Genomic DNA, 26,345 nt, shown 5'->3' with positions numbered 1-26,345 from the left:
CATCATCTCTTCAAAGAGAAGATTCTTCAAAAATGTGACATGCCCTGAGCTTGTATATCTGCTATTTTTGAGAACCACGGTTCTAACAGTTTCCTGAAAAACTAGTTACTATACGGTAGCTAAAATAACACACATGCTTTCCTGGTTTTAATGGGTTCACACAGGCGTGCCCAAAAGGTAGAATGTGATCTACCAGTAGCTCACACAGGCTGTGCAGGTAGATCACAGGACATGCCCCTAAACATATATAATTTAAATAAATTAATAAACTATGTTTGGCATCTGCCACTTGAATTAAGGTGACTTCACTTGATTGACATCAAAATGGGAAGTTCAAATTCACAATGCAATACTTTGTTTTCAAGAGTGTTTTGCACCATCATCAGTATTTCAAATATATGTACAAAAATAAAAGCCTACCAATTCCATTTCCCCACTCTATTTCCCATTCCTAGTGCATTTGTCTAATATGTAACTATTTTCAGCAATGGGACAATTATTATTTTGGTGGGTATATCTGGTTGATAGTAGCCCTCAAGTCTAAAAAGTGTGGGCACCCCTGGGTTAACACATCATGCTCTGAATCCAGTGATCTTTTTCAGCCGACGGTACCAAAGTTGAAGCTCCTAAAATTATTTAAAAAAATCATCTGAAACAGGCCCAACTTCTTTATGGCTCATGTCCAGTGATCTATTATGCTAATTTATTTGCTATGATAATTTTTGTCTTTGCTTTTGAACTACTCAGTAAAATAAGACATGAAAAAAAAAATATATATATATATATATATATATATATATATATATATATATATATATATATATATAAAATAATAAAATAAAATAATAAAATAATAATAAAAATGGTAAATAGAATATTACTAAAAATTACTTGAGTTCTCTATCTCCAGTGAATGAAACTGGTTAATTTCCACTACTGCACAAACAAAAGGGATAAAAGCGTTTCCTACTGTAGGTTAAATATTGAACGGAGAAATCAAAGGGGGCAAAGCAAGGGCTTTTAAATCATGGCAGTTTACCGACGCGGCCATCTGGAGCTGCACATCAAATATTAAGCACAAAAAAGCATGTTTTCTCTTGTTTATATATATACAACGGATGTCCTGAACTGTAGTCTGCACATGTACAGATAAAAGTAGTAGATAGTAGAAAGTATAGATAAAATATTCAGCAGTTCTTTCATAATCTTTGATAACAGACACTGTTACATGAAGCCACAAACACGTTTCATTGGCACCATGACCCTTTATGATGGACATAGTACTGTAGGTGCCATCCATTAGTAGAGTAGAGTTAACCTTTTCAGCCTCACATGCTGACACTGGTTTAGCCTTCTATATAATTATAACAGCGTGACTCCTTCCTTCATTGTTTATTTTTGGAACACATACGTTCTTATTTGTTGCACGATGTAGGACAAGTCTATGGGAATTCAGAATGGGGGGAAAAACACGAACCAGGAAGGATGTATAAATTACGTCAGACCATGGAGTTTAGATGGTAAGAGTAAGGGAGGTAGGGTTCTCTGTTGGAAAGTAACTAAAATAACTTATTACTTAAAGTAATATTACCAGTAAGACGCCCTGAGGGCTATAGTCTGCTGGGCGAGCGCTGGCGCTTTGGCATGGGGGGTCAGATCAACATGGAATGAATTCTGTACTGGCGGTGTCTATATGGTGCGTGTCTTGAGTGTACAGGGTTTGATGAGGTCAGAACAACATATGGACTGTCAGAACAGTTCAGCTCCATATATGGATATCTAAGGGTGGCAGTGTCTTGAGTGTACAGGGTTTGATGAGGTCTGGCCATATAAGGAGCGTGTCTTGAGTCTACAGGGTTTGCTGAGGTCAGATCAACATATGGAATGTCAGAACAGGTCAGCTCCATATATGGATATCTAAGGGTGGCAGCGGGGGCAGTGTCTTGAGTGTACAGGGTTTGATGAGGGCCAATGTACGGCCGGTCCTTCATTTTCGTTCTTTTTGAGAACTCTAGTTTCCCCGACTGTCGGGTGGGGCTGCACTAATAACTTTGGGGCGGGCCCGTCTAGAGTTTGAATGGACAGGTATCAGTCAAAAGGGAGACATCGAGGCGGAAGGACGGGTGGGGATGGATCAACATATGGAATGTCAGAACAGGTCAGCTCCATATATGGAGATCTAAGGGTTTGAGGTCAGATGTAGAGTTGAACTGACTGACTGATGGGAAATGCACGATTTCATATAAAATGAATAGGCTATGACTAATAGTTACTTTACATTTTGAGTAATAATATTACTAATATATTATTCTTTTCACGAGTGTTTAAAATGGTAGACTGGGTCGGGATGGAGTTGCTCTGCAGGCTGCTGATCCGTCTGGATCTAGAGCACATATAGTGATGCGCACTTGAGACTTTAAATGCAATTACTGGGGGCGAGGAACAAAGTAAAGAAAAGTAATAAGTAACTAGTTACTTTTGGCAGGGAGTAAAATGTGAAGTAATAATAATACTTTTTTTTTAAAGACTACTACTAATATAGTAATATACTAATATTACCGTTTTTGAGTAACTTTTCCAACACTGTCTATATATGGTTTGAGTCATGGAGGTGGGGTTCTATGAATAGACTCACATGATAGTACAAGCTTTTACCTGACGGCACTGCTGCTTAGGTCCAGGTCCTGGGCGGTGACAGAACCTACGATGGTCCCTGGCGGGGTGTCCTCGTACACCTCCACGGTGTAGGAGCTTTTGGTGAAGACCGGGGGCTCGTCCACATCCAGCACGTTGACCTTGACCGTGGCCGTGTCCTTGAAGGGGCCCAGGTGGAGAAAGCGGGGGTCCAGATGAGCATTGGACGCATCCACCTTGAAGGTGTAGGTCTTCTTGCTCTCATAGTCTAATGCCTAGACAGACAGACGGATACAGGCAGACACAGACAGACTACATAAGATAGGAGACAGACATACAGACTAGAATAGAAAGAGAGAATGTCGAGAGAGGCGGTAGTGGCTCAGGGGAAGAGTGGCTGGATGGTAACCGCAAGGTTGCCAGTTCGATCGAGCGTTAGTGTCAAAGTGTCCTTGAGCAAGACAATGAACCCCTGATTGCTCCTGATGTGCTGGTTGGTGCCTTGCATGGTTTCCGCTGCCATCGGTGTATGAATGGGTGAATGTAATGCACAATCTATGTAAAGCGCCTTGGATAAAGGCGCTATATAAAAAATGCACCATTTACCATTTATAGAATAGATAGAATATTCTAATGTAAAATCTAAGGAATACCCAACTTCAAAGAACGGAATACAGTATGTGATCATTGATGAGGCACAGCATAGTAATGCGTTTCAGCTTAGAGGGTTGGCTCCTATTCTTGACTGGTGTCTACTCTAGGCCTACCTAGTTGGGTATGCACAGCAGATACAGTAGTAGATGAACAAGACAGGCACTTTGATATGCTAATGTGGCCGCCAACTGCACCAAGACACATTCATACATCAAGCTCAACACTTTGTCTCTTTTGCAGCGGAAGCCTATTCAGTATTCACATCGTCGAGAGTGACTGCTGCACTGTACCGTTACTGTACTTGAACGGGGCTACTTCCAGGCTGGACAGAACAGAATTTTGGGGAGATTTTGTCAACAATTCGGAGAGCCACGTCTGACGGCCTGCATGCAACACATCTGGCTCATCTTGTTGCAGGAATTAATGTTGGAGGCGCTTTGAAAGTTGAAAGGAGACAAGCCTCTCACATGCATGCACACACACACACATCCCTAATGGAGCCATGGAGACAATGAATACAGATGAGCAGTGGGGTTCCGAGAGGAAGCATCCCTGGTGTAAAATGACTGCAGGCCACACAAGTGTTGAGGTCAATTAAGATCCTGTGCCAAGTCGCACCAAAACGCACGCACGCACAACCGAATACTATATAACCAAACTACACCTGCACTACCTCATTACACATATTCCTTGAGACCTTGTTCAACTGTCAGATCCATAGAGCTTGGTGCCCTATAGTGTCTCCTCATCCCATGGCAATCAACTGCAAGTATGTCCATAATGAAAGGCAGATGACTGTCATCTGTGCGTGCATGATTTAAAAGTGTGCGTGTGTGTGCGTGCGTGCACATTGTGTGTGTGTGTGTGTGTGTGTGTGTGTGTGTGTGTCTCCCAATGATATGGACACACACACAGTCACACACACACGTGTGCACGCATGCACACAAGCACATATTCTAATATGCAGGTTATACACGCATGAATGTGTTTTAGTGTGCACTGTGCACCGTTTGAGTGTGACTTGACACTGTGGAGCAGTGAGCATGTCTGTGACTGTCAGGTTTGAAACGGTGACATCCCTATTCCTGTCACGACACCCTTCTCTGGCACCTCACTTGATTTTCTAAGATTAGCTCAAATTATCCTATAGTGTGATTAACCACTTTCACCATGTCATCCCTATTCTGGGCATGTCATTATAGTTGACAGTGTTAAAAGATATTCAGAACTGTTCTAGAATAGCAGGTTTACAAGCTAAAAATGCATCAACTTGGCCATCGTTTAAAAATGTGGAACTTGCTTCTAGGGCGGGCACTCCTCTGGATAGTTTAGCTAGCTGGGAGCGTTTGTAGTCTTACAGAAACCCTGTGTTGAATACGTTCACTCAGTAAGTGAAACAGGCATTTCCGAATACATCCAATGAAACATCACTGCCTTTCACAAGAGGAAAGCACACAATAGGATAACACACAATAGAATACAGTAGGGATGACTGGCCAGGTCTTCCTTTGTTGTATTCTGCCTTTGGCATCGTGGCAGTTTTGTGAGGTTTGTTATTATTCAATGTGTCAGTAATTGTCTCTGTGTTTGTATTCTTATTTACAGTACTCGCTCAAACCAATATAATGTGATTTCCTTTTCTTGGTGTTTTTACAAATATGTTTCATTTTATCCTTTCATGTGGTTTCATACAGGTTGGTTTGTAGTGTATATTGTGTCTTCCGGTGGGGGGGGTTTGTGCCTCTTGTTAATGAGCCCATGATGGCATTTCCTATAAAAGCCATGTTTGTAATACATTCATGTTTAGTCACCCTGATGAAGGCGGTGTGCCACAACGCGTAGGTTCATTATTCTTATTCTCGCCATGCAGTAGCCAATTCAATACAGTTTTTATTTTATTGAACTTTTTTCACATGAGTGCTTTGCTTTTTATGGTTTTATGGTGTTGTAGATGATTCCGTTATCTATGCACCGTATTTGTTGGCTGTCACCAGAGTGTAAAATGATATATTCATTAATTACAGTATGTTATGCTAACAGATGTACAGAAAAGAGAAGAAAGGGAAATATGTGTGCGTGCGTGTGTGCGTGCAGTACATACATAAAATGATGAATGCATAAATAAGCAATATGGATAAACAGCATGCATACTGTATTTACTGTAATTATAGACTTCTCTCTTTCAGACAAGTCCCCATTAATTAGGTTCCAGTTGTTTCCTTCCCATTCGCTATAGTATGTTTAGCACAGCACAGTCTCTTGTCATGTAAGCCTATTGATATACTTTAGCTTACATCTCTATTCATAGCACCATTGCTAAAGTCTTAATCATTATATCAATACAATTTTTTCAGAAACTGGAGGAGTCCAATATGTGTGTGGAAGAGCCGGGGGCAGTCTGTGTTTCTGCAACCACAGTGAAACTACAAACTATGAACTATTTTGTATGCGTCTTTCTCCAATTAAGGATAGGTTAGAACAAAATAAGCTGAGAATAGGTTGAGAAGCTCCGTGCGAGGCTGAAGTGAAAACAAAAGTGAGCACTCAAGTGGGAGCCTGGGAGGTTAACACAAGAAAACAGTTTTGGCACAGCCTGGTGCAGACAACACTGTCACATATCCAAGACAAACACGCAGACTAAACTACACAGGATATTTTTGATGATTGATGATTTGTGTTAATTTACCCAAACTAACACTGAATATCTTACCCAAAAGAGTGTTAAAAACTAACATTGAATATTTTATGACACAGTCACATAACAAATCTCCATGGTGGTTTGTTTATTTTTGGTACACAGTTCTTAAGACGCTATCTAAGATTTGATTTGCTAATGAGAATACCAATACAAAGTCCTGACATCTCTACCACTGGGTAGTGGGAACGACATCAGGACTTTGGTCCATCTGAGGCCAAAGAAAAAATATATATTATTACAGTACGTCACTAGCAGCGAAGAAGCAGCTGGCAGTAACAACATGTTATGATGTAGGCTCAGGAAATAAGATTTGTAATGATTCACAACCCTGAAAGCACGCCTGTTGTTTCACATGGTCAGACTGTTTCATTTCAACCCTAAACCAAGTGTTATTGTTCTATTAAAGTCCATGCAGCTGAACGTACTGTATGGACGGACCTGGCATAATCTATTTCAGTGGTTTTCTGGACCAGGTCCCATGCACTTGAAAATATTGAAAGCCATTGGCTGCAGTATTATGTGGTCAGATGGGTGGGCTGCATGCATTTTTTTCAGAGCATGTTTATTCATTTATTTTTGTATTGTTGTGCCAAATATTTGGGGGCCCACTGATCTAGTTAATGTTTTGGGGGCATTTAATGCCCCAGGCAGACAGAATGTGGTGCACTGTACAGATTGACAGATCACTCGACTATAATCTCATTGTGGCCTGCTCATTCCCCTGAACCCATTACAGGGAATAAATCCTCTTGCAACGCAGGAGGTCATTAGTTCATTACCATCAGTGAGCACAGCAGTCAGTCTGGAGATGAAAGAAAGGATGAAGAGTGTAGTCTCATTTTAAACACACACAACATGAGTATGTTTTTTTTTTATATCTCACACTTTGTATAACTTCCAGTGCATGCATTTTGTCTCTGTCTCCATCTCATGGTAACTCAGAATCTAAGGTGCTTACAATTTACAATGTAGGCATTTAGCAGACGCTCTTAATGCAGAGCGACTTATAGTAAGCAATTAAGAACAACACATGGCAATACATCAAATACATAGAAATAGTCATCAAGAATCATAAGCAAGGTAAGTGCCCCCTAAAATGAATTTATATAGCTACATACAATAAATTGATTTAGGCTCCGCCGCTCTTTGCGTTTATCTTAATCAAAGACAATTGCGCACTGCATGGACATTCCCGGCTGTTCACAGTCACCATGCACAGCCAGTTTCAGAGGGAAGGCACAATGTACTACTCACGTTCCGTTGGCTGAACAAAGTTCCAACCTTCTCATGGTTCCATTATATTTCCAGGACAGGAGTCTGATTAAGTATATCTCCATTTAGTTTTCACTGAAGTAACACCAACAGAGTTATGTCCCAGTAGTGTCTCCGTTCGACAGGTTAACCTTTTTCATTCATCTTATTCGTGCAATGTTCCAAAACAGAGCTACAGCTCTATCGTCGTGACAAGTGACAACTTTAAATAGGCTATTAAATATCTAATAGTGTAAGTTTACGGTTTACAATCAGACTCTCAAACCCATGGCTTGTTGCAATGCGTAACGTGTGTCGGGTCGGCTATACAAACAATGATGAGTATAGGCTACAACATGTTTGTAACCAAAAGCCTGTAGCCAGGTACTGTAACATTACGTGGACAAGGTAGGCAACATAATGGAACTTGATGTTAATGCAGTGAACATTAATTACGTAGTGTTTAATAACGAGGCCGCAGCAGCTGCAGCGCACATGATCCATGATGAAACCCCATGTTTCAAAAACCTTCCCACACAACATATTGAACAAATACAAAGTTGGATAGCTAATGCAGAGCCAAACATGTGTGTTTACTTCCGCCGTTTTAATATTTAAATGTTATGATGAAAGGCATCAGTTTGTGCACCTCGCCACTGTGGAATGAAATCAGTTGAGCTCCACACAGCTGAGGTTAATTTGCGCAATTGTGCTGTGTGTGTATGTGTGTGTGTGTGTGTGTGTGTGTGTGTGTGTGTGTGTGTGTGTGTGTGTGTGTGTGTGTGTGTGTGTGTGTGTGTGTGTGTGTGTGTGTGTGTGTGAGTGTGAGTGTGAGTGTGAGTGTGAGTGTGTGTGTGTGTGTGTGTGAGAGAGAAATTGATCAACAGGCTGACGGTATTGCAGACAAGAAAAAACCAACGTCCGGGACGACGGGTCCCGAAGCCATTTCCAGGGCGGGAAATTACGTGCTCTGTACCCGAGAAGCCTACTATAGAGTGCTATGTCATGTCTACAATAATCTATCTAAATTACATAAGTTTACCCTTTGCCTATGCCTGTAAGGTCGTTGAGGCTAGTGCAAGTGCTTCAGCAAGTGCTACGGGCTAAGATGGAGTCTGAAGAGGTCTGTTTTCAGACTACGGCGGAAGATTGGGATGATTATGCAGTTCTGATTGCAATGGAAAGTTCATTCCCTAGTTCATTCCATGGTTTTGGAACCAGAAGGGAGAAGAATCAAGAGTCTGGGACGTGTGGACTGGAGCCAGAAGGGAGAGGAGTCTGGGACGTGTGGACTGGAGCCAGAAGGGAGAAGAGTCTGGGACATGTGAAGCGTTGAAAGAGATGCAAAAGAGAGATGGGACTGAAGTCTCTCCGTGGATCATATTGAGCATTCTTTGAACCAACAGCCAGACTTCGTGCTAAGGTCAGTTGCGGACAGAGATGTGTTTAAAATACAGAGAGGTGAAAGGAGGCAATTGGTGTTTGACAGAAAAAGAGGAAGAGGGATTAACATTTTTTGACTGCTCACACCATGGCATGGTGCGATGAATGGACCCAATGTTTTAAACATTTGTGTCAATAAAGTAACTAACTATGAAAGTCATTTAAACAAAATGCCAAGTGCTGAGAGAGGGGATTACCAGATGACACAAAGAACAAATGCAGCCAGTGAGTGAGACAGACTATGAAGACAAAAGGGAAACTGGAGTGCTTGAGGAATACCAATGCCTTAGGTGCTCTTAGAGAGGAGTACAGTAGTTGAAAGAAAAAAAGCAATACAACCTAACTTTCTTGAGGGTTTAGAATTCTAAGGGCCATAGACAATCTACATGGCACAGGGTGCAAATTTGTTGAGTGTATTCAGCTCCAATTGAGTGAATTATACAGCGTTAAACAGGGAGCAAGGCGCATGGCGCAAAGGAGATGTAAGTTAATGGCTCCCTGAATGAGGGTCATTGGATGTGTTTTGGTTATAATATAACATAAATGTAGTCTCCCATTCCCTTTAAGATTAGTTGCACCTGCATCGTCACATTGTTATTTAAACTGCCGCCCTAGACCAGCTAGACCAGGGCTGGTCACACAGATGAGACAAGTAGTTGCACTTTGCACTGATTTGCGTTCACAAAAGCTAAAATAGTGGCCAGCTACACTGATAGCAAAAACAAATAATTGATTGATGCTTCACAGCATCATTGGAGCACTGGAAAAAAGTGAGTTAAACTATGTTGTAGCTTTGTTGCTCTTCATGCAGTGTCAGGTGTCAGTTTCATGTCGTTTCATGTCCTCCATTGAACATAAATTGTAAGCGGTTGCTTTTTTGTTCTGCCCTTCCCCCGACCTTTAATATCTTGATATATCTGTATCACACAATCGATGAATTTGGTCTTGTTTGAATTCTCAACCACTTTTGAGCTAATCTTTCAAGACTAATCTTTTTTGGGTTGCCTTTGAGCTAATATATGGCAAACTTACAGAGTACAGAACAGAAGAAGTACATTAGTGGATATCTCAGACTTATCTCAGAATCGTTGTCCCTCAGGAAGGCTGAAGGAGGATTCAAAGGAAAAGTGTTTTTTTCCACAGACCTGAATATAATGAAGGTTGATAAACCGTGGGGCAGGAGGCCAGTCGGTTCCCAGTGTATTTAGAATGGTGTGGTTCTATTTGTCTTTTCATTTGAAGAGAAAACTATTCAACTACAACACGTTACAGTGTTATTTCCTCGAGGAATATACTGCACATGCAGTGGTGTAGCAAATAATATATTTTTTTAAGTCTTCTGTATGCACTCATACTGTACCCCATCTTCCACTTAGTGTATAATGAGACAAACTATATGAAGGCTGTCTCCCTGTAGATTCATGGGAATGTACATCCATGTGGCTGAGGGCCTGGATAATGTGTTCTGCATTGCAGGAATTTACGTTCATCCGTAACGTAAGCTCTGGAGTAAACGCGACGGACGCCCGCATGGAACGCACATTTTGAGCAGTAATTCTGTATAGACAAATGCTATAATAACAATGGTGTCCCAAAAATGACTAAATAAAATGCATTTCACACAGTATGATTTAAAGGGGAAACAGAAATTCAGTTTTTGCTAGCCAGGGATAAAATAAAAGATGGATTATATGAATAGCATTCTTCCCTTAAGCCTATTTGATAGGTACACTGTCACAGGTGAAAAGGGGGGAGAGAGTCGGGAAGAAGAGAAAGATCTCCTTTATGTTGAAATAGAGAGGAGAGAAAAGCGTGCATAATTATTACGCCTTTAAAAGGAACTATTTTGATGTGGGATTACGGATGAGAGAAACCTCAAGCCTTTCATCCATGGCTTGATCCCAGGGTAATTTTTCAAGGTGCGCATACATGTAATTTCTATATATATGAAAAATAGCAGGATAAATTTCATCCGCTCATGCTTTCCATCGATAAATTATATGTGTCAGGAATTCCAGTACACATTGGAGAGGCCTCGGTTCCCTGCTCTGTAAGCATCTTTAGTGATTTGTCACTGGCCAAAGCATTTCTCTTTCTACAGTGCTAGTGTGCTATGAATAATATAGTGCAGGCTATTTTTCACTTATGTACTGTATGTCCTACATTTCCCATGTCCTTTATCTGTGTTCAACCTTATGATAATGAAGGAAAAAGATCTTGCAGGGGAAAGTGCTGATGCGAAGAGTTTGTGTCTGAAAATGAACTATTATCTGTTAATTTCTTTAATGAGGGCTGGAATCTTGTCTGCCAACAGTTTGTTAGTTAGCTAGCTAGTTAGTTAGGTTATTTCAGTCCATTAAACTAACAGGTATAGTACAATAAGGTTATTTCAGTCCATTAAACTAACAGGTATAGTATAATAAGGTTATTTCAGTCCATTAAACTAATAGGTATAGTACAATATAATAAAGCTTCTTAACACTGGCATGACTGAAGTAAGGCCACCTACAGCAGAAGCTGAATTGAGGTCAAATTCTTTCCTGTGATATTATTGGCTACTGTCTCCAGACGCTCCCCGCCGGCGGTCTTTTAACTTGAACAATTGGCTGTCTGGAGGTGTGAAGTCCACTCCCATGGGGGGTGGGGGTGGGGGTGGCAGGGGTCATTATGACCCAAAACTAATAGACAGAGATGGTATAAGTATGCCTAAAATCATATTTAGAAAGTGTTTCAGAGATGATTTGAATCGAATATTTAGGAAAAGTCATGGAAGGGGAACCATCTGCCGCCCCTTCCCCCGTCAGCGCCACGGCTATTACCGGCAGTCTACCGGCGGTTGCTGCGTGAAGCAGCGGCCAGGAGATGGAGTGGCAGTGGAGTGACATACCGGTAATACCCCGGCACATGCCGGTCCTCCCCCCGGCAGTCTCATGACGTAGAGATGTCTGTCTGTCTGTGTGTGTGGCTGTCTGTCATACCCCTCTTCCGTAGCACTGCGCAAGACTGCTGCTCGCTTATGGATCCATCTCCAAACGCAACGCCGCTCGGCGCGCCTGCATGCCCCTCGCGCAAAACATTACCCTGTGCTCTGGCCTCAATGTATGCTGCTTACAAGCACCACACATGTGCTTGCATGCACTAGGCTATCTTCATTTACTGCATTTTTGCCAAAATAACCTCCTAGCATCGCGCCGCCATTTTCTCCCTCTGATTGGCTACCGCAGATCACGTGACACGTGTGCAAGATCCCAGGGAGGCTCTCCAATGTTGAAGCACTCATGCAGCTGGGGTTTAACATTGAGCGCTCGTTTGTCAAATGCGGAAGTAGAGGGTTTTTCCGGGTGCTTCAAAGCGCCACTGAGCAACTTCTATTGAAATGAATAGTCGGTTCGGCCTCTATCCTTTTATTACGCAGTGAAATGCATGTTGGGATACAGATGTATGACAGGAAGTTACTGAAAGCAAGTAATTTGATTTACCAAAACTGAAAACAGTAAAGTAACACAAGTATGAATAATATAAGTGAGCATAGAGCGTTTGGGGTGAATTGCTCAGGAACATTTTGTCACATAGACCGGGGAACAAACCGGGGTTTTCCTCTGTGACCATAAAAAAGTGTACAGCATTATCTACTTACACAATATCGAAACAGCCAGAACCTGTAAAACAGTGTACCTACAGTATCTCTTACTTGTATTGTAAATAAGTTAAGAGACTCTACGGCTGTGCAGTCTGTAAATAAGCTAAGAGAGAACCTACGATTGTGCCGTTTGTGAAACAAGCTTCTAAATATCTGAAACCCTTCACTTGTACTTTTGTGTTAAAAGCGCCCCACCCTTCCCTCTCTCTTCTTCCCTTTCTTTCTTTTCTTGGAAAAATAACATGATGGAAACTACTGTATGCACAAATACAAATTGGCCTGGTGTAACAATCTAAATGTAGGAATAAGTGTTGAACATTGGGAGAGGGCTTGCTACAAAGCCCAAACACAGACCATCAATAACAGATACAAGTGATACAAATGGCTGATGCGAACGTATATTACTCCTTCTCTACTTAATCATTTTGATCCTAATATCCTACTATAAATGCGCCACGTCTCTGTGTGTCTGCATGTGTGCGTGCGTGTACGGTTGTAATGCACGTCGTAACTCGAAAACCGTTTGCCCCACCGACTTCAAATTCGACACACGCGTTTCACACCCCCGCAGGGAGTGCAGTGCCCGGTATCGGTGCCACGGTTCTCCAGAACCAAAAGGCTCTGCTCAGGCTCTGCCAGTGGGCCTAATTAGCCTAAGCCCCTCACATGTGCAATTCCCAGCCTCTGCCTCAGCCAATTGATTGCCATGGCAACCACCCCACACCTGCAAATTGATTCCTTAACCAGTAAACTTTTCACAGTCAGTTTGCACTCTTCAGGCACAGGCAGACAGACAGATACAGAGATCTCCATATACAGTATGGGCACAAAAGGGACACAGACAGATAGGTAAAATGGGTTGACAACGGGTATTATTAGGTTCCCAAGTTGCATCGTTCTCAAGTAGACCGGTGGACGATGGGGCCGAACAGGTCTAGTGGCCCATAGCACTTACCCCACCCCCTTAGATAGCATTTCTGTAGACTTAGATAGCATTTGATACAGACTTATAGCATGTTATGTAGACAGCACTATAATTGCATTGTATGTAGTCATAGCACGTCATAGTACATAATGTATAGCATAGTAGTATATATGTATAGTTTATATGTATAGTTTCATTATATAGATATTCCACTGTTACTTTCTTAGCTTACGCATGTTTCATGATAAATGTTTTTATGTGATGTATTCCCATGCTTTTTTTGTTCTTGCTTAATGTAAGTCGCTCTGGATTAAGAGCTAAATGCCTAAATTGTAAATTGTACTTCAAAGTTAACAGTAAAAAGAAAAGAGAGATTTATTTCTCTCTTCTCCAGCCAGGCTATACATACAATTGCACTCTTTTGGAAAAAACCCAGACAAACCAGGCATCAAGCAATGGTACAAAGAACTGCCAAATTGTCTTGCACTAGAGAAATTGACTTTAGCGGTTCATGCTTTTTATGAAAAGCAATCCTTTAGGACCTGTATTAGATCATTCTGTTACACAGTAATGTGGGGAGAAAAATAGTGACCATATCAGTTTTGTTTGTTTTTCTTTTTGGTTGTTAAAGCCTGTGAGTAACAGCCTTGATATCAAGTTGAAGACAAAAGCACAATACATTTGTAAACATAAATCAAGCTCCATATCAAAACTGGATCAGAAGTATACTTTACAGTACTATGAGGCGGTGAGTCCCTGGCCTGCAGCTCATTATTTCGACCCATTGCTCATTCAAAATGTTGAGACGGCCTGTCACACTTTTGACGAGCTCAACTGTTATGGATTTACATTTCATAACACAGCACACGCACTTACCGTGACCAGTGACTGCTCAAGGAAATTGCCGTAGGTTTTGTCAGTGCTGCGGCACACATTTGATATTGTTTGTATTGATACAGCAGCCACGCCATATGGTGTCCGGGACAGTATTCCCCTAGAGAAGATTTGATCCAAAGCGGCGCAATAACAGCAATCAAACGGTGAGTCATTAATGAGTTTGGCGTGCAATGATGGATGGCGTTTACATTCACACCGACAAAATCAATCAATCTAATGAAGGTGTTTATATTCAAATTTAAAGAAAAGAAAAAAGAAAGTAGGGGGAAAAGAGAAAAGAAAAATACAATAATTGGCCAGCCAGTGTGGTTCATGTATCCATTTGGTAACTCAGAGAGTAGGCCACACTGAGGACTTTACTGTGCCAGGTACATTTGGTAACTCAGAGAGTAGGCTACACTGAGGACTTTACTGTGCCAGGTACATTTGGTAACTCAGAGAGTAGGCCACACTGAGGACTTTACTGTGCCAGGTACATTTGGTAACTCAGAGAGTAGGCCACACTGAGGACTTTACTGTGCCAGGTACATTTGATAACTCAGAGAGTAGGCCACACTGAGGACTTTACTGTGCCAGGTACATTTGATAACTCAGAGAGTAGGCCACACTGAGGACTTTACTGTGCCAGGTACATTTGGTAACTCAGAGAGTAGGCCACACTGAGGACTTTACTGTGCCAGGTACATTTGATAACTCAGAGAGTAGGCCACACTGAGGACTTTACTGTGCCAGGTACATTTGATAACTCAGAGAGTAGGCCACACTGAGGACTTTACTGTGCCAGGTACATTTGATAACTCAGAGAGTAGGCCACACTGAGGACTTTACTGTGCCAGGTACATTTGATAACTCAGAGAGTAGGCCACACTGAGGACTTTACTGTGCCAGGTACATTTGGTAACTCAGAGAGTAGGCTACACTGAGGACTTTACTGTGCCAGGTACATTTGGTAACTCAGAGAGTAGGCCACACTGAGGACTTTACTGTGCCAGGTACATTTGGTAACTCAGAGAGTAGGCTACACTGAGGACTTTACTGTGCCAGGTACATTTGATAACTCAGAGAGTAGGCTACACTGAGGACTTTACTGTGCCAGGTACATTTGATAACTCAGAGAGTAGGCCACACTGAGGACTTTACTGTGCCAGGTACATTTGGTAACTCAGAGAGTAGGCTACACTGAGGACTTTACTGTGCCAGGTACATTTGGTAACTCAGAGAGTAGGCCACACTGAGGACTTTACTGTGCCAGGTACATTTGATAACTCAGAGAGTAGGCCACACTGAGGACTTTACTGTGCCAGGTACATTTGGTAACTCAGAGAGTAGGCCACACTGAGGACTTTACTGTGCCAGGTACATTTGGCGTAGCAAACGCTCTGCTCGTGAGGTGTAATCAATAACGGTGCATCTGCCCTGCTGCCCTGTGTGATGGGGACGGTAATGCGCCGCTCCGCCGGCAGATGTGCCAAGCAGTAAGTGATCCCAATCAACATGCACGCACGCACACACACACTGCAGCGGTAAGTGAGACCAATCATCCACCACTCCTTGCGATTGAACCTCTGGCACCAATTTGAGGAGATGATTCTCAAAATTACTGTTTGCGCGCGCACACACACACACACACACACACACACACACACACACACACACACACACACACACACACACACACACACACACACACACACACACACACACACACACACACACACACACACACACAGTGTGTGCTGAACACATTCACATGCATGAATGCACACTATAAACTGACATGCACATTTGTACACACATAAACACTCGCACACATGGTTGCACACATGAAGCCACAACCTGTCTTACTCACACACGCGTGCATGCATGCACAACATCCACAACGTCCACACACACACACACACACACACACACACAATCATTTTGCTTTGTCAGCTGTTTGGCAGGAATCCCAGGTGCTCTATACTTTACACTATATTACACCTTGCTGATGGAAGATCTGTGCTATTTAATGGTTGAGGGGGTGGAGAGAGAGAGAGAGAGAGAGAGAGAGAGGGGGGGGGGGGGGGGGGGAGATGAAAATAGAAAGAAGTGGAAAGACCAGGAGGAGGGATTCAGGGTTGAGACATTTTAGAAAAAGAAATAAAAGGAGGTCATGTTTCACTTCTTCCTAAATTCCAAACGGCAAACAACCTCACACCTCCTCCCTGGTGTCCATTTACACAGAGAGACCCACTCCTGGCTCGTTCCAAAGCTTTTAACGGGAGTAGATCTCGGACAACGGCACTTCTGAGAATAGAGAGCGAGTTAGTAGGGAGACGTAAATGCTGTAAAAGGCTTAGTCTGTTGCAATATATCACCTCATCTTGTCATGCAGCGCGCGCACGAGCATGCACGCACGCACACACACGTGATATGCGAGGTTCACGGAGGCTGTCAATGCTATCTCTCTTCTTGTTATCAGTGGACAAAGCAGCTATACGTTCCTGCCAGAAAACTTTTTAGGCTACGATTCTTTTAGACAGAAAGATGGATGTCTGTTGGCAACATGTCATGTCAAGGAAAATAAAGTTATAGATTAGACATGTAATTCAGCTTGAATTCAGTATTCATTTCGTGGAGATTAGATTATATAAGGCAGTATATGGTACTCAATTATTATTATTAATGATACGTAGCCTGCAGAGTTAGTTCAGTCAGACATACTCGAGGGGGTTCATGCCGTGCTCAAAGGCGCATACTATACTCAATTATGATGGTGTTTAATCGCGCCGAGCAGGGAGAAAATGCAGCAGAGCCGAACGCCAAGTCAAATATCATATGCACACTTGTATTCTCATTCTATAATAAACATTGGTTAAATCTATTTGTGAGTTGTCTTACTGAATTATTATTATTGTAAATGTATTAAAGAAATTGGTGCGATTACAGCATGTTGGCCATTCAACACATGGCGGCCGTTGGATTGTATCAATTAATCTGTAAATAGTGGATTGATCCGAGCCATTCAGGAAGGATGCATTTTTTGAGTGGTGCAACCACTCCAAGGAACAGCAATGTCCGTGTCTGCCTATGCGCCTATGTGGCCATGAGCACCAGTATATGAGTATAGGGTACCAGTAGGGGCGCTGTTGTGCCAGAGAGAGAGAGAGATAGTATTAGTGCTGCACTGTTGCCTGCTAATGAGAGAGAGAGAGAGAGAGAGAGAGAGAGAGAGAAGCGGGGGGGAGGGGAGTTGCACCACTCAATTCACACGGGTGTGATTTTTGTTATACATACGACGATGAGACAGTCTCCATGTGTGACATAAACAACCTAACCTGACACAATGAGTCAGGACAACAACCTGTCTCTCAACATCAACAAGACCAAGGAGGTGTTTGTGGACTACAGGATGCCAGAAAGAGCAGAGCATGCCCCCCCCCCCCCCCCCCCCCTCTACAGTGACGACGTCAGAAGGCACAGCAACACCTCTTTCACCGTCTGTACGTGCCTTGTATTCTTTCATCTCTGTTAGGATCCCCATGAACTTCCACAAAGAGGTTGTTAGTCTTCCTGGAGTCCACACACAATGCAATAAAAACAGACAATTATAGTTGAAATTGTGCTATATATAACTAAAACAATCAGTTAAAAGTTAACAATTGCCAATCAAATACAAGTATACAAATACAGTATTCACTAAATACATACAAACTCATTCATTTATTTTTAAGTAAGTCTACTACTGGTGTGTCTAACATTTATGTGGGAGCATTATTCCAAGCTGAAGCAGCTCTACAAAGAACAGTTCTCATCATACAATTTGTTTGTATGGCATCTGGCACCACCAGATGACCTGTGCTTACATGACAAGGGTTTTATGTCCATTTGTATTGGGAACTACACTGCTCTCAACTGCAAAGAACTACAGAAGGATAGCCCAGCACATCAGAACTACAGAAGGATAGCCCAGCACATCAGACGATCTGAGTTTTCCTCCATGCGGGCCATACATGGTGGATTCAACCACAGACTGTCCCAGATGTCACCACATGGCATCCACAAGACTATAAGGGGCAGTAGGTTAAGCAGCAGCTACTCCCCCAGGCAGGCAAACTGTTCAACGACGTGCCGTGAGCCGTCAGCGTGGAAAGCAAATCCCCCCGCCAGGGAATCAGGTTATGAATGACTGACAACAGGCCTGGATACACGTCTGCCTACAACTAGCCTATACACACACGTGCATGCACGCACACATGCACACCCACAGGCAGATACACACATAGAGTACGGTACACAATCGCACATACTTAACTGTAGCACTCCTCAAACACCTTCTATTAATTATGTTTTGGTTGAGACCCACGGCAGCATTTAACATTGATTCGGTTGAACGTTGAACGCCTCCGTCACCACCAGCTATGGGACGTTAAATCTGATCTCCGTTTACAGATGTAGGCTAGTCTCACACGTATATTCCGTTTGTGTCCGAGCATAGGCAGAGACACGCCCCGCCTGGCCCGCCTGCCTCTGATTGGCCGCCAAAAGAAACACGCTGATTGGCCCCTTTCAAGGAACCCTCTTATTGGCTAGGTATGCTGCGCTGCTGTCAGTAGGTCAGAGTAGCCTAGCCGTCGTCGAGAGGAGCGTAATAATAATAATAATAATAATAATAACTTTACACTTTTTTGTTGTTTTGTTGTTGTCACAGAACGAAAAGTGTGCTCATGTCATGATATGATCATTTTATCCTTACATTTACGTCCTGTGTGTGCATGTGTGTTTATGTAATGTGTGTAGCCGTAGCGTGTGTGTTGCTGCTTTGCTGCTGAAGTTGTGATTGACTGCTGGCTTATTCACCTTGTTTATTCACATGAAAAAAATAATGAAGTCAACAGTATGATCAGTATCCATACATATCCATAGGAAAGCAAAAAAAGGCCTCTTCCCTTCATCTTTAGTATAATATTAGTTTTCTATAATTGGTATAGTTGGAATATGGCAAAGGCCGCTTCCCTTCATCTTTATCCTTTTTAGTATAATATTCGTTTTCTATAGTTCGAATATGGCGTTGCACAGATCATAAATAGATAAATAAATGAAGACGGACGCGCAATGAACAAACAATTTACATGGAAAACTGCAGACCATTACTGTAATAGCATATCCCCGGACGAGGACATAAATAAATGGAGACAATAAACAAACGATTTATTTATTAGAACCCCCCGATCAAATCAAAAACCAATCAACCAATCAAAAAACCGCATAAACTATATAACTATATTTCTACAAGAAAGTAACGCTGCCGCTGTATCTGTCAGGCGTACGCAACTATAGCGTATCTGTCATTGTCTTTGACAGTTTTTGACATCGACAACAACGAGCTCTGGCCAATCAGAGGCAGGCGGGCCAAGCGGAGCATGTCTCTGCCTATGCTCGGACACAAACGGAATATACGCTAGACGTGCGCGCGCGCGCGCGCGCACACACACACACACACACACACACACACACACACACACACACACACACACACACACACCTGCACTTTGCATACACAGTACACACTAACATAACAAAATGTAGACACATGGCATTATATACAGCACAGAATACACATACACAGATATACTATTTAGAAGTACCTGTCCTGCAGGACCTTTCTTTACCTTGTTGTGTCTTAAAGAAAGCCATATTAATTGGATATCATTATTAACTGTAAAACTAGTAAGATTGCTGTTCTCTCTAAGAATAGTAACTTTATAGAGTGTAAGCTGCTCAACCAAATGGGCTTTCATGGTCAGATGTCTTGACACCTCTTTTACGTCTAAGGGAACAAAGGGCTCTTTACTATTTAGAAGTACCTGACCTGTAGGACCTTTCTTCACCTTCTACTGACCTGTAGGACCTTTCTTCACCTTCTACTGACCTGTAGGACCTTTCTTCACCTTCTACTGACCTGTAGGACCTTTCTTCACCTTCTACTGACCTGTAGGACCTTTCTTCACCTTCTACTGACCTGTAGGACCTTTCTTCACCTTCTACTGACCTGTAGGACCTTTCTTCACCTTCTACTGACCTGTAGGACCTTTCTTCACCTTCTACTGACCTGTAGGACCTTTCTTCACCTTCCACTGACCTGTAGGACCTTTCTTCACCTTCTACTGACCTGTAGGACCTTTCTTCACCTTCTACTGACCTGTAGGACCTTTCTTCACCTTCTACTGACCTGTAGGACCTTTCTTCACCTTCCACTGACCTGTAGGACCTTTCTTCACCTTCTACTGACCTGTAGGACCTTTCTTCACCTTCCACTGACCTGTAGGACCTTTCTTCACCTTCTACTGACCTGTAGGACCTTTCTTCACCTTCTACTGACCTGTAGGACCTTTCTTCACCTTCTACTGACCTGTAGGACCTTTCTTCACCTTCTACTGACCTGTAGGACCTTTCTTCACCTTCTACTGCTGTTGTCTTAAATGATCCATTTGCTAACTTTGAAACAAAAATGCTACTAACCTCACCTAAACTAATTAAACACAGGAATAAACAAAGATAACCAAACAAAAAGATACCGAACACCCATGGTGAATACTTAAGTGGAAACAATGAATGAATACAACTTTAAGTAGGTAAAGAAAGAACAATTAAGGTATTGGAATATCATACTAAATTAAGGATCAATGGTAAACAAACCATAAATATGAACAAAGTAAAAAAAAGTAAGCAGAATTGTAATACTCAAGGTTGATCAAAAGCAAAACTAAAGAACTAAGCAAACAAAAGGTTCCACAGGCTGGAGGACATGAGGGATTGAGTCTCTGTTGTTTTACACAGGCTGGAGGACATGAGGGATTGAGTCTCTGTTGTTTTACACAGGCTGGAGGACATGAGGGATTGAGTCTCTGTTGTTTTACACAGGCTAGAGGACATGAGGGATTGAGTCTCTGTTGTTTTACACAGGCTAGAGGACATGAGGGATTGAGTCTCTGTTGTTTTACACAGGCTGGAGGACATGAGGGATTGAGTCTCTGTTGTTTTACACAGGCTAGAGGACATGAGGGATTGAGTCTCTGTTGTTTTACACAGGCTAGAGGACATGAGGGATTGAGTCTCTGTTGTTTTACACAGGCTAGAGGACATGAGGGATTGAGTCTCTGTTGTTTTACACAGGCTGGAGGACATGAGGGATTGAGTCTCTGTTGTTTTACACAGGCTAGAGGACATGAGGGATTGAGTCTCTGTTGTTTTACACAGGCTAGAGGACATGAGGGATTGGAGGGATTGAGTCTCTGTTGTTTTGACTGCTATAGTCCCCAGTCCCCACACTGTCAAGGCTTTATAGATTAGAAGCACAGCCAATCATGGCTAGGTTGTGGACAGAATCGACGAATGAAGAGTAGGCGACTATACTCCAGAGGCTGGATCTGACCAATATGCAACAATGCCTCGGTTTAATCAGTCACTTACTGCTACACTGTTAGAAAAACAAAAACTAATACTTTTACTCTTGTGTACTCATACAGTGGAGACATCTCCAGCTGTTGCCAAATTAGAACCAATTCTAAATTCTGCATGATCTGCAGCACGTTTCAAAGGTGTCAACAACAAAGCACAGAGGGACTAACTTTGTATTGAACATACTGCATATTGAAACAGGGTTGCATTATACCACCCGCTCTTGTCAAACTCTCAACTGGCTGTGAAGGCAAACCTGGCGTCACAGCCACGTTTGGCCGTGAAGCAGTCTTTTTATATAGTCGCCGTTTGGCTGGAAACATTATGTCCAAAACTTTTGTCACAAACTCTATTGGCTTAAGTAACCATTTTCACATACTTACTGTATACATATATATTTTTTTTTAAATAGCAAAAGTAGGCGATCTACTGTATAAGCTCACAACGTGTCTCAAAGCGACATGTTGTGAGCTAGATCTGCAATTTGTACTACTTTCTGCCCGCCAGCAACAATATGTTAAATGCATTACTGATAGCCTAGTGAGGAGTGCCCATGGCAGGAGAGATATCAAACCAAACACAAAGGAAGTCAATACTAAAGAACCCAAGCTCAATGCAGACTGGCAAAGAATCTGTTCTCCTCACATGTAATGTTGGCCATAGCATCGTGACGCAGCCTGAATCAATAGTTAATTAAATTAACTAATAAATAACTAATGAGAGAGGACAGGAAACAGATGTATACGCTATTTGAAGCTACAATGTGACGCGTCCACAATGGTCTCCTTCAGATATCTCCTCCATACGCATGCCTGCACAGACACGCAAAAACAGGCATCCCTTTAAATGTGAGATCCCTTGCTTCAGTAAAAGCAAACGCTTTCACTACACTCACTAAGGGAAGTCCAAGTGCTCTGGTGCACAACAAAAAAATATGAAAGTAATTCAAACACAAATAAGGTACTGGAGCACCTGCGTGTTTTATCGCATTACCTGAGGCAGATTCTTCTAAATTACGTTTTCAAGTAAGCTCCAGATAATCTTTTAATAGCAAACACAAAAATAAAATGACACAGACGTTTTCGTTGTTTTAATGGGTCACCGCTGTAATGAAATAAATGTCCAGACCTTATGAGTGCTGCAGTACTTTTATCTGGGTAGTCTTTTTTAAAGTGACCGGGTAACTATTTTTTTAAGTTTCACTATACTGTACGGCCAGTTTGAACTAAACTGAAATACAGAAATAGGCTATGAATATTAAGGGTCCCATTATACCGTTTGATGGTGGTTTGAACAATCCTGAAATACATGCTAGAAATATGAAGTTAAGTACCATAAGTCAGGAGCAAAGATGGCGCAGCAAGCTACTGTGTTGTCCATCCACTACTTTGATATGTGGACGTTCCACATTTCTTCATAATACTTCTGACAATCAAAATAGCTGTATTCAAGGAACAGGTGCAAGGCAGCAAGCAGATGTCAACCAATGAAAATAGTTTGGGGGTGGAGCGAATATTTGATGGATTGGACGATGGTGTCCCTATACTGTCAACTAGCAAGAAGAAGGGATATTATTGCATGTGCGACTACACTAACTAAATACATTATGACAACCCAAAAGGCCAAGGATCTCCATGTGCGGCACGTACTGTGTGTCAATTTTGCAACGCACAGTACCTTTTTCAAGACGATGACACCCTCCTGGCTATGGCCGTTGGAGGTCACGTCAAACATGTTCCCCTCGTCTCCCGGAACGATGGAATATTCCACCTCTGCATTCATCCCAGCGTCCAGATCGTGGGCTCGTATGCGGCCGACTGCAGAACCCACCAACGCCGTTTCTGGAACCCGCAGGTGAAAAATACCTGAAATAGAGAGAGAGAGAGAGAGAGAGGCAGAAGGCAGTTGAATACATCTTTCAAGTCATAAAAAGGAGGATAAACTAGAAAACTGTGCTCCTCGGGAGCACAAATCCCTACCAGGCCAGCACCCAGCTAGACAGTCATGGGTGGCTGCAGCCGTCTGTAGGGTGCAGCTGTGTACTGACATACGGTGCAATTGTTCGCATTTGTGATGGCCCCTATATGGCAAAGGTTCAAGTGATGAGGTGTGTTCTATACTATAGTGGCCTTGAGATGGTTCTGAATTTGGACATATTTATTTTCATCTACACCAAATCTCTACACCAAAAATAGCCAATCTACAAGTTAATAAGTTCTACTAGTTGTGAGCTTATAGATCTGTTATTTTTGGTTAATGTTCCCCCAAGAATGTGGATGCTGGGATTCAATTATAGCAGATCTATAAGCTCACAACTTGTAGAATGGTTAAGATAGAGAGCATACATAATAAAGAGAAAGAAAGAAAGAAAGAAAGAAAGACGAACAATTTGTTACTTATTAGGGTGACAGTATTATTCTATATTTCTGCCTCAAAAAACAACATTGGTCATATTGAAATTCCCTTGCAGTGAAATGCAAAATGCTCCACTCTACAACATCATGTATCTGTTTGAAGGATGTATCTGTTTGAAGAGATTATTAATTCTATTAGATGCAGCTGTTGTGGTGCTACATCAAGGTGTACTACTGTACAAGGTCAGTTTTATGCAGCCTGCTGCTCAACTGGAAAACTAACTAGAAAATCAGCCTGGGGTTTCACCCCCCTTCAATATAGACAAGAATGTCATCCACCCCACCAATTTCATCCATATTATCCTTATCAAAGAAACTTAAAAATGAAGGGCACTGCGGCCGACCCACTTTTGGCGAAGCGTGGAGGGTTGTCGTTAACGTCGCTCAGGGTGATGTTGATGGTGGTGGTCCCCGCCAGCCCCCCCAGCTGCCCCCCCATGTCTTTGGCCTGCAGCAGCACCTGGTACACTTCCCTCACCTCACGGTCCATGTTGGGCAGCGCCGTGCGGATCACACCTGGTGGAGAGGAGGAGGTGCAGAGGAGGAGAGAGAAAGGTGCATGTGGAGAGGAGACCACGAGGAGGAGAGGGTGAGGGTGGTGGCAGGAAGGGAGGGAGAGAATATAGAGGGAAGGAAGGGAGAAAGGGGAAAGGAAATGTGATGCGGATAAGGGCGGCAGAAGAAAGTGATTATAAATAGGACAAAAGACCACCAAAAGAGAAGAAAGATTATTCATTTAGGTGCAAATGCAGAAGAGAAACAGAGAGAGAGAGAGAGAGAGAGAGAGAGAGAGAGAGAGAGAGAGAGAGAGAGAGAGAGAGAGAGAGAGAGAGAGCAATACAGACAAGAGGGGAGGGCAAGAAGAAAGACATGATGACTTGAAACTGATGACTTGAGACTTTTCAAAACATTCTGTCACCTTTGAAGTTCCTACGAGGGAAGGAGAGAGAAAGACAGCAGGAGGAGAGAGAGAGAGAGAGAGAGAGAGAGAGAGAGAGAGAGAGAGAGAGAGAGAGAGAGAGAAAGACATGCTGAATGAGGCAGATACTGTATAGGAAAAAGAGGTTGAAAGAGAGAGAAAAGCCCAGATAAATAAAGAGAGCAAAAGAGAGAAGTTGAAAGAGAAGGAGAGTCAGAGGCGGATGGATAAAGAGAGGGGTGGGGGGGGGGGGGGATTAGAGGTTGGAAGAGAGCAATAAGATAAACCTGTATTGATCCCCAGTGGGAAATTCAGGTGTCACAGCAGCCACAGCAGTGAGAATGAAACGCATGAGGTGAGAGTCAAACCAAGATAATACAACTAATACAAATAAAGCTAAAACAAAATCATGTACTGAGCCCCTGGCCTTAGATCTGCACTGGATCTCTGAACAGTCCATGAATACATATTATGTTAAGTCAAATATTTTAAAGAATATAATAATCTATCGGTAAGCATTTATCACTAGTGAATAATGAAAAAATATACAATATATGTCTATCAACTAGGTGCATATATGCATGATCTATATCAACAATTAAATAAATGGATATGCAATCTATCAACATTGACCTTCAACAGGGAGTTACCTTAATCAATATAGTATGTACAATCTAGCAGTCAAGTGATACATTCTCTCAACATCAGTTATCTCGAAATGTCTCCATTTGTAATTCTGAGAGTGTACACGCATGGTTCAATTTGTACACCCTCACAGTTAAGGGAGTCTTTGAAATTATGTTTGAGAATGCTATAGCCGAAAGGGGATGGAAAAGCAGGTAATAATTCAGGACCATGGACAGTGACAGTCAGTCCATTGCCAATACATTCTCGGAATTATGCTCCATTTCTGAAAACTCAAACTTAAATGTACACTCATCGTCATGAACTTCAAATAATAAACATCCATGACAAAACCAAACTTCCCCCTCTAAACCATGTAATCTTATATCTAAAACCAAACATTGCCTTCAGACATCACACAAAATATAAATACTCAAAACCATTTTTGATATAAATTCAAAAACGTGAATAAAAGCCAAATGGTGTCTGGTGTATACCAGAATAGATGGCCAGGACTCATACACTCTCACCAGGGTTGGGTCAACCCTGATTTTAGAGCATAGAATTCATTAGGCCAGAACAGAGTTTTTATTTGGCTGGATGTTAACAAAGGAAAACCTTTAAAAAACGTATTGATTTTGACAGCAAACTTTGATTTAGTTTTAGTCGTAGTCTTTTAGATAAAATTCCATTTAGTTTTAGTCATATTTTAGTCATCTCAAAAGTTTTAGTCTGGCTTTAGTCGACTAAATATCACACGATCTACAGTTGATTTTGTCGACAAGGAAGGAGGGAAGGGGTCCAGA

The 26,345-nt window shown here is 42.2% G+C and overlaps 1 protein-coding gene across 1 annotated transcript in view; it reads right to left on the bottom strand.

Annotated features, from left to right (window-relative positions):
- The window catches only part of LOC310871202 (cadherin-12-like), a gene marked incomplete at its 5' end in the record, with an annotated part of 172,749 nt that overhangs the window by 16,959 nt on the left and 129,445 nt on the right, over positions 1-26,345 (bottom strand). The window contains 3 exons of the mRNA XM_083782693.1: positions 2,656-2,909; positions 23,260-23,447; positions 24,345-24,512. Of these exons, the coding sequence (XP_083638819.1) occupies positions 2,656-2,909; positions 23,260-23,447; positions 24,345-24,512 (610 nt within the window). The remainder of the gene's footprint in view (positions 1-2,655; positions 2,910-23,259; positions 23,448-24,344; positions 24,513-26,345) is intronic.

The sequence above is a fragment of the Protomyctophum parallelum genome (assembly GCF_964188405.1).
Source record: "Protomyctophum parallelum genome assembly, chromosome: 14".
NCBI classification, from domain to species: domain Eukaryota; kingdom Metazoa; phylum Chordata; class Actinopteri; order Myctophiformes; family Myctophidae; genus Protomyctophum; species Protomyctophum parallelum.
This window is presented reverse-complemented; position numbering and strand designations above follow the sequence as displayed.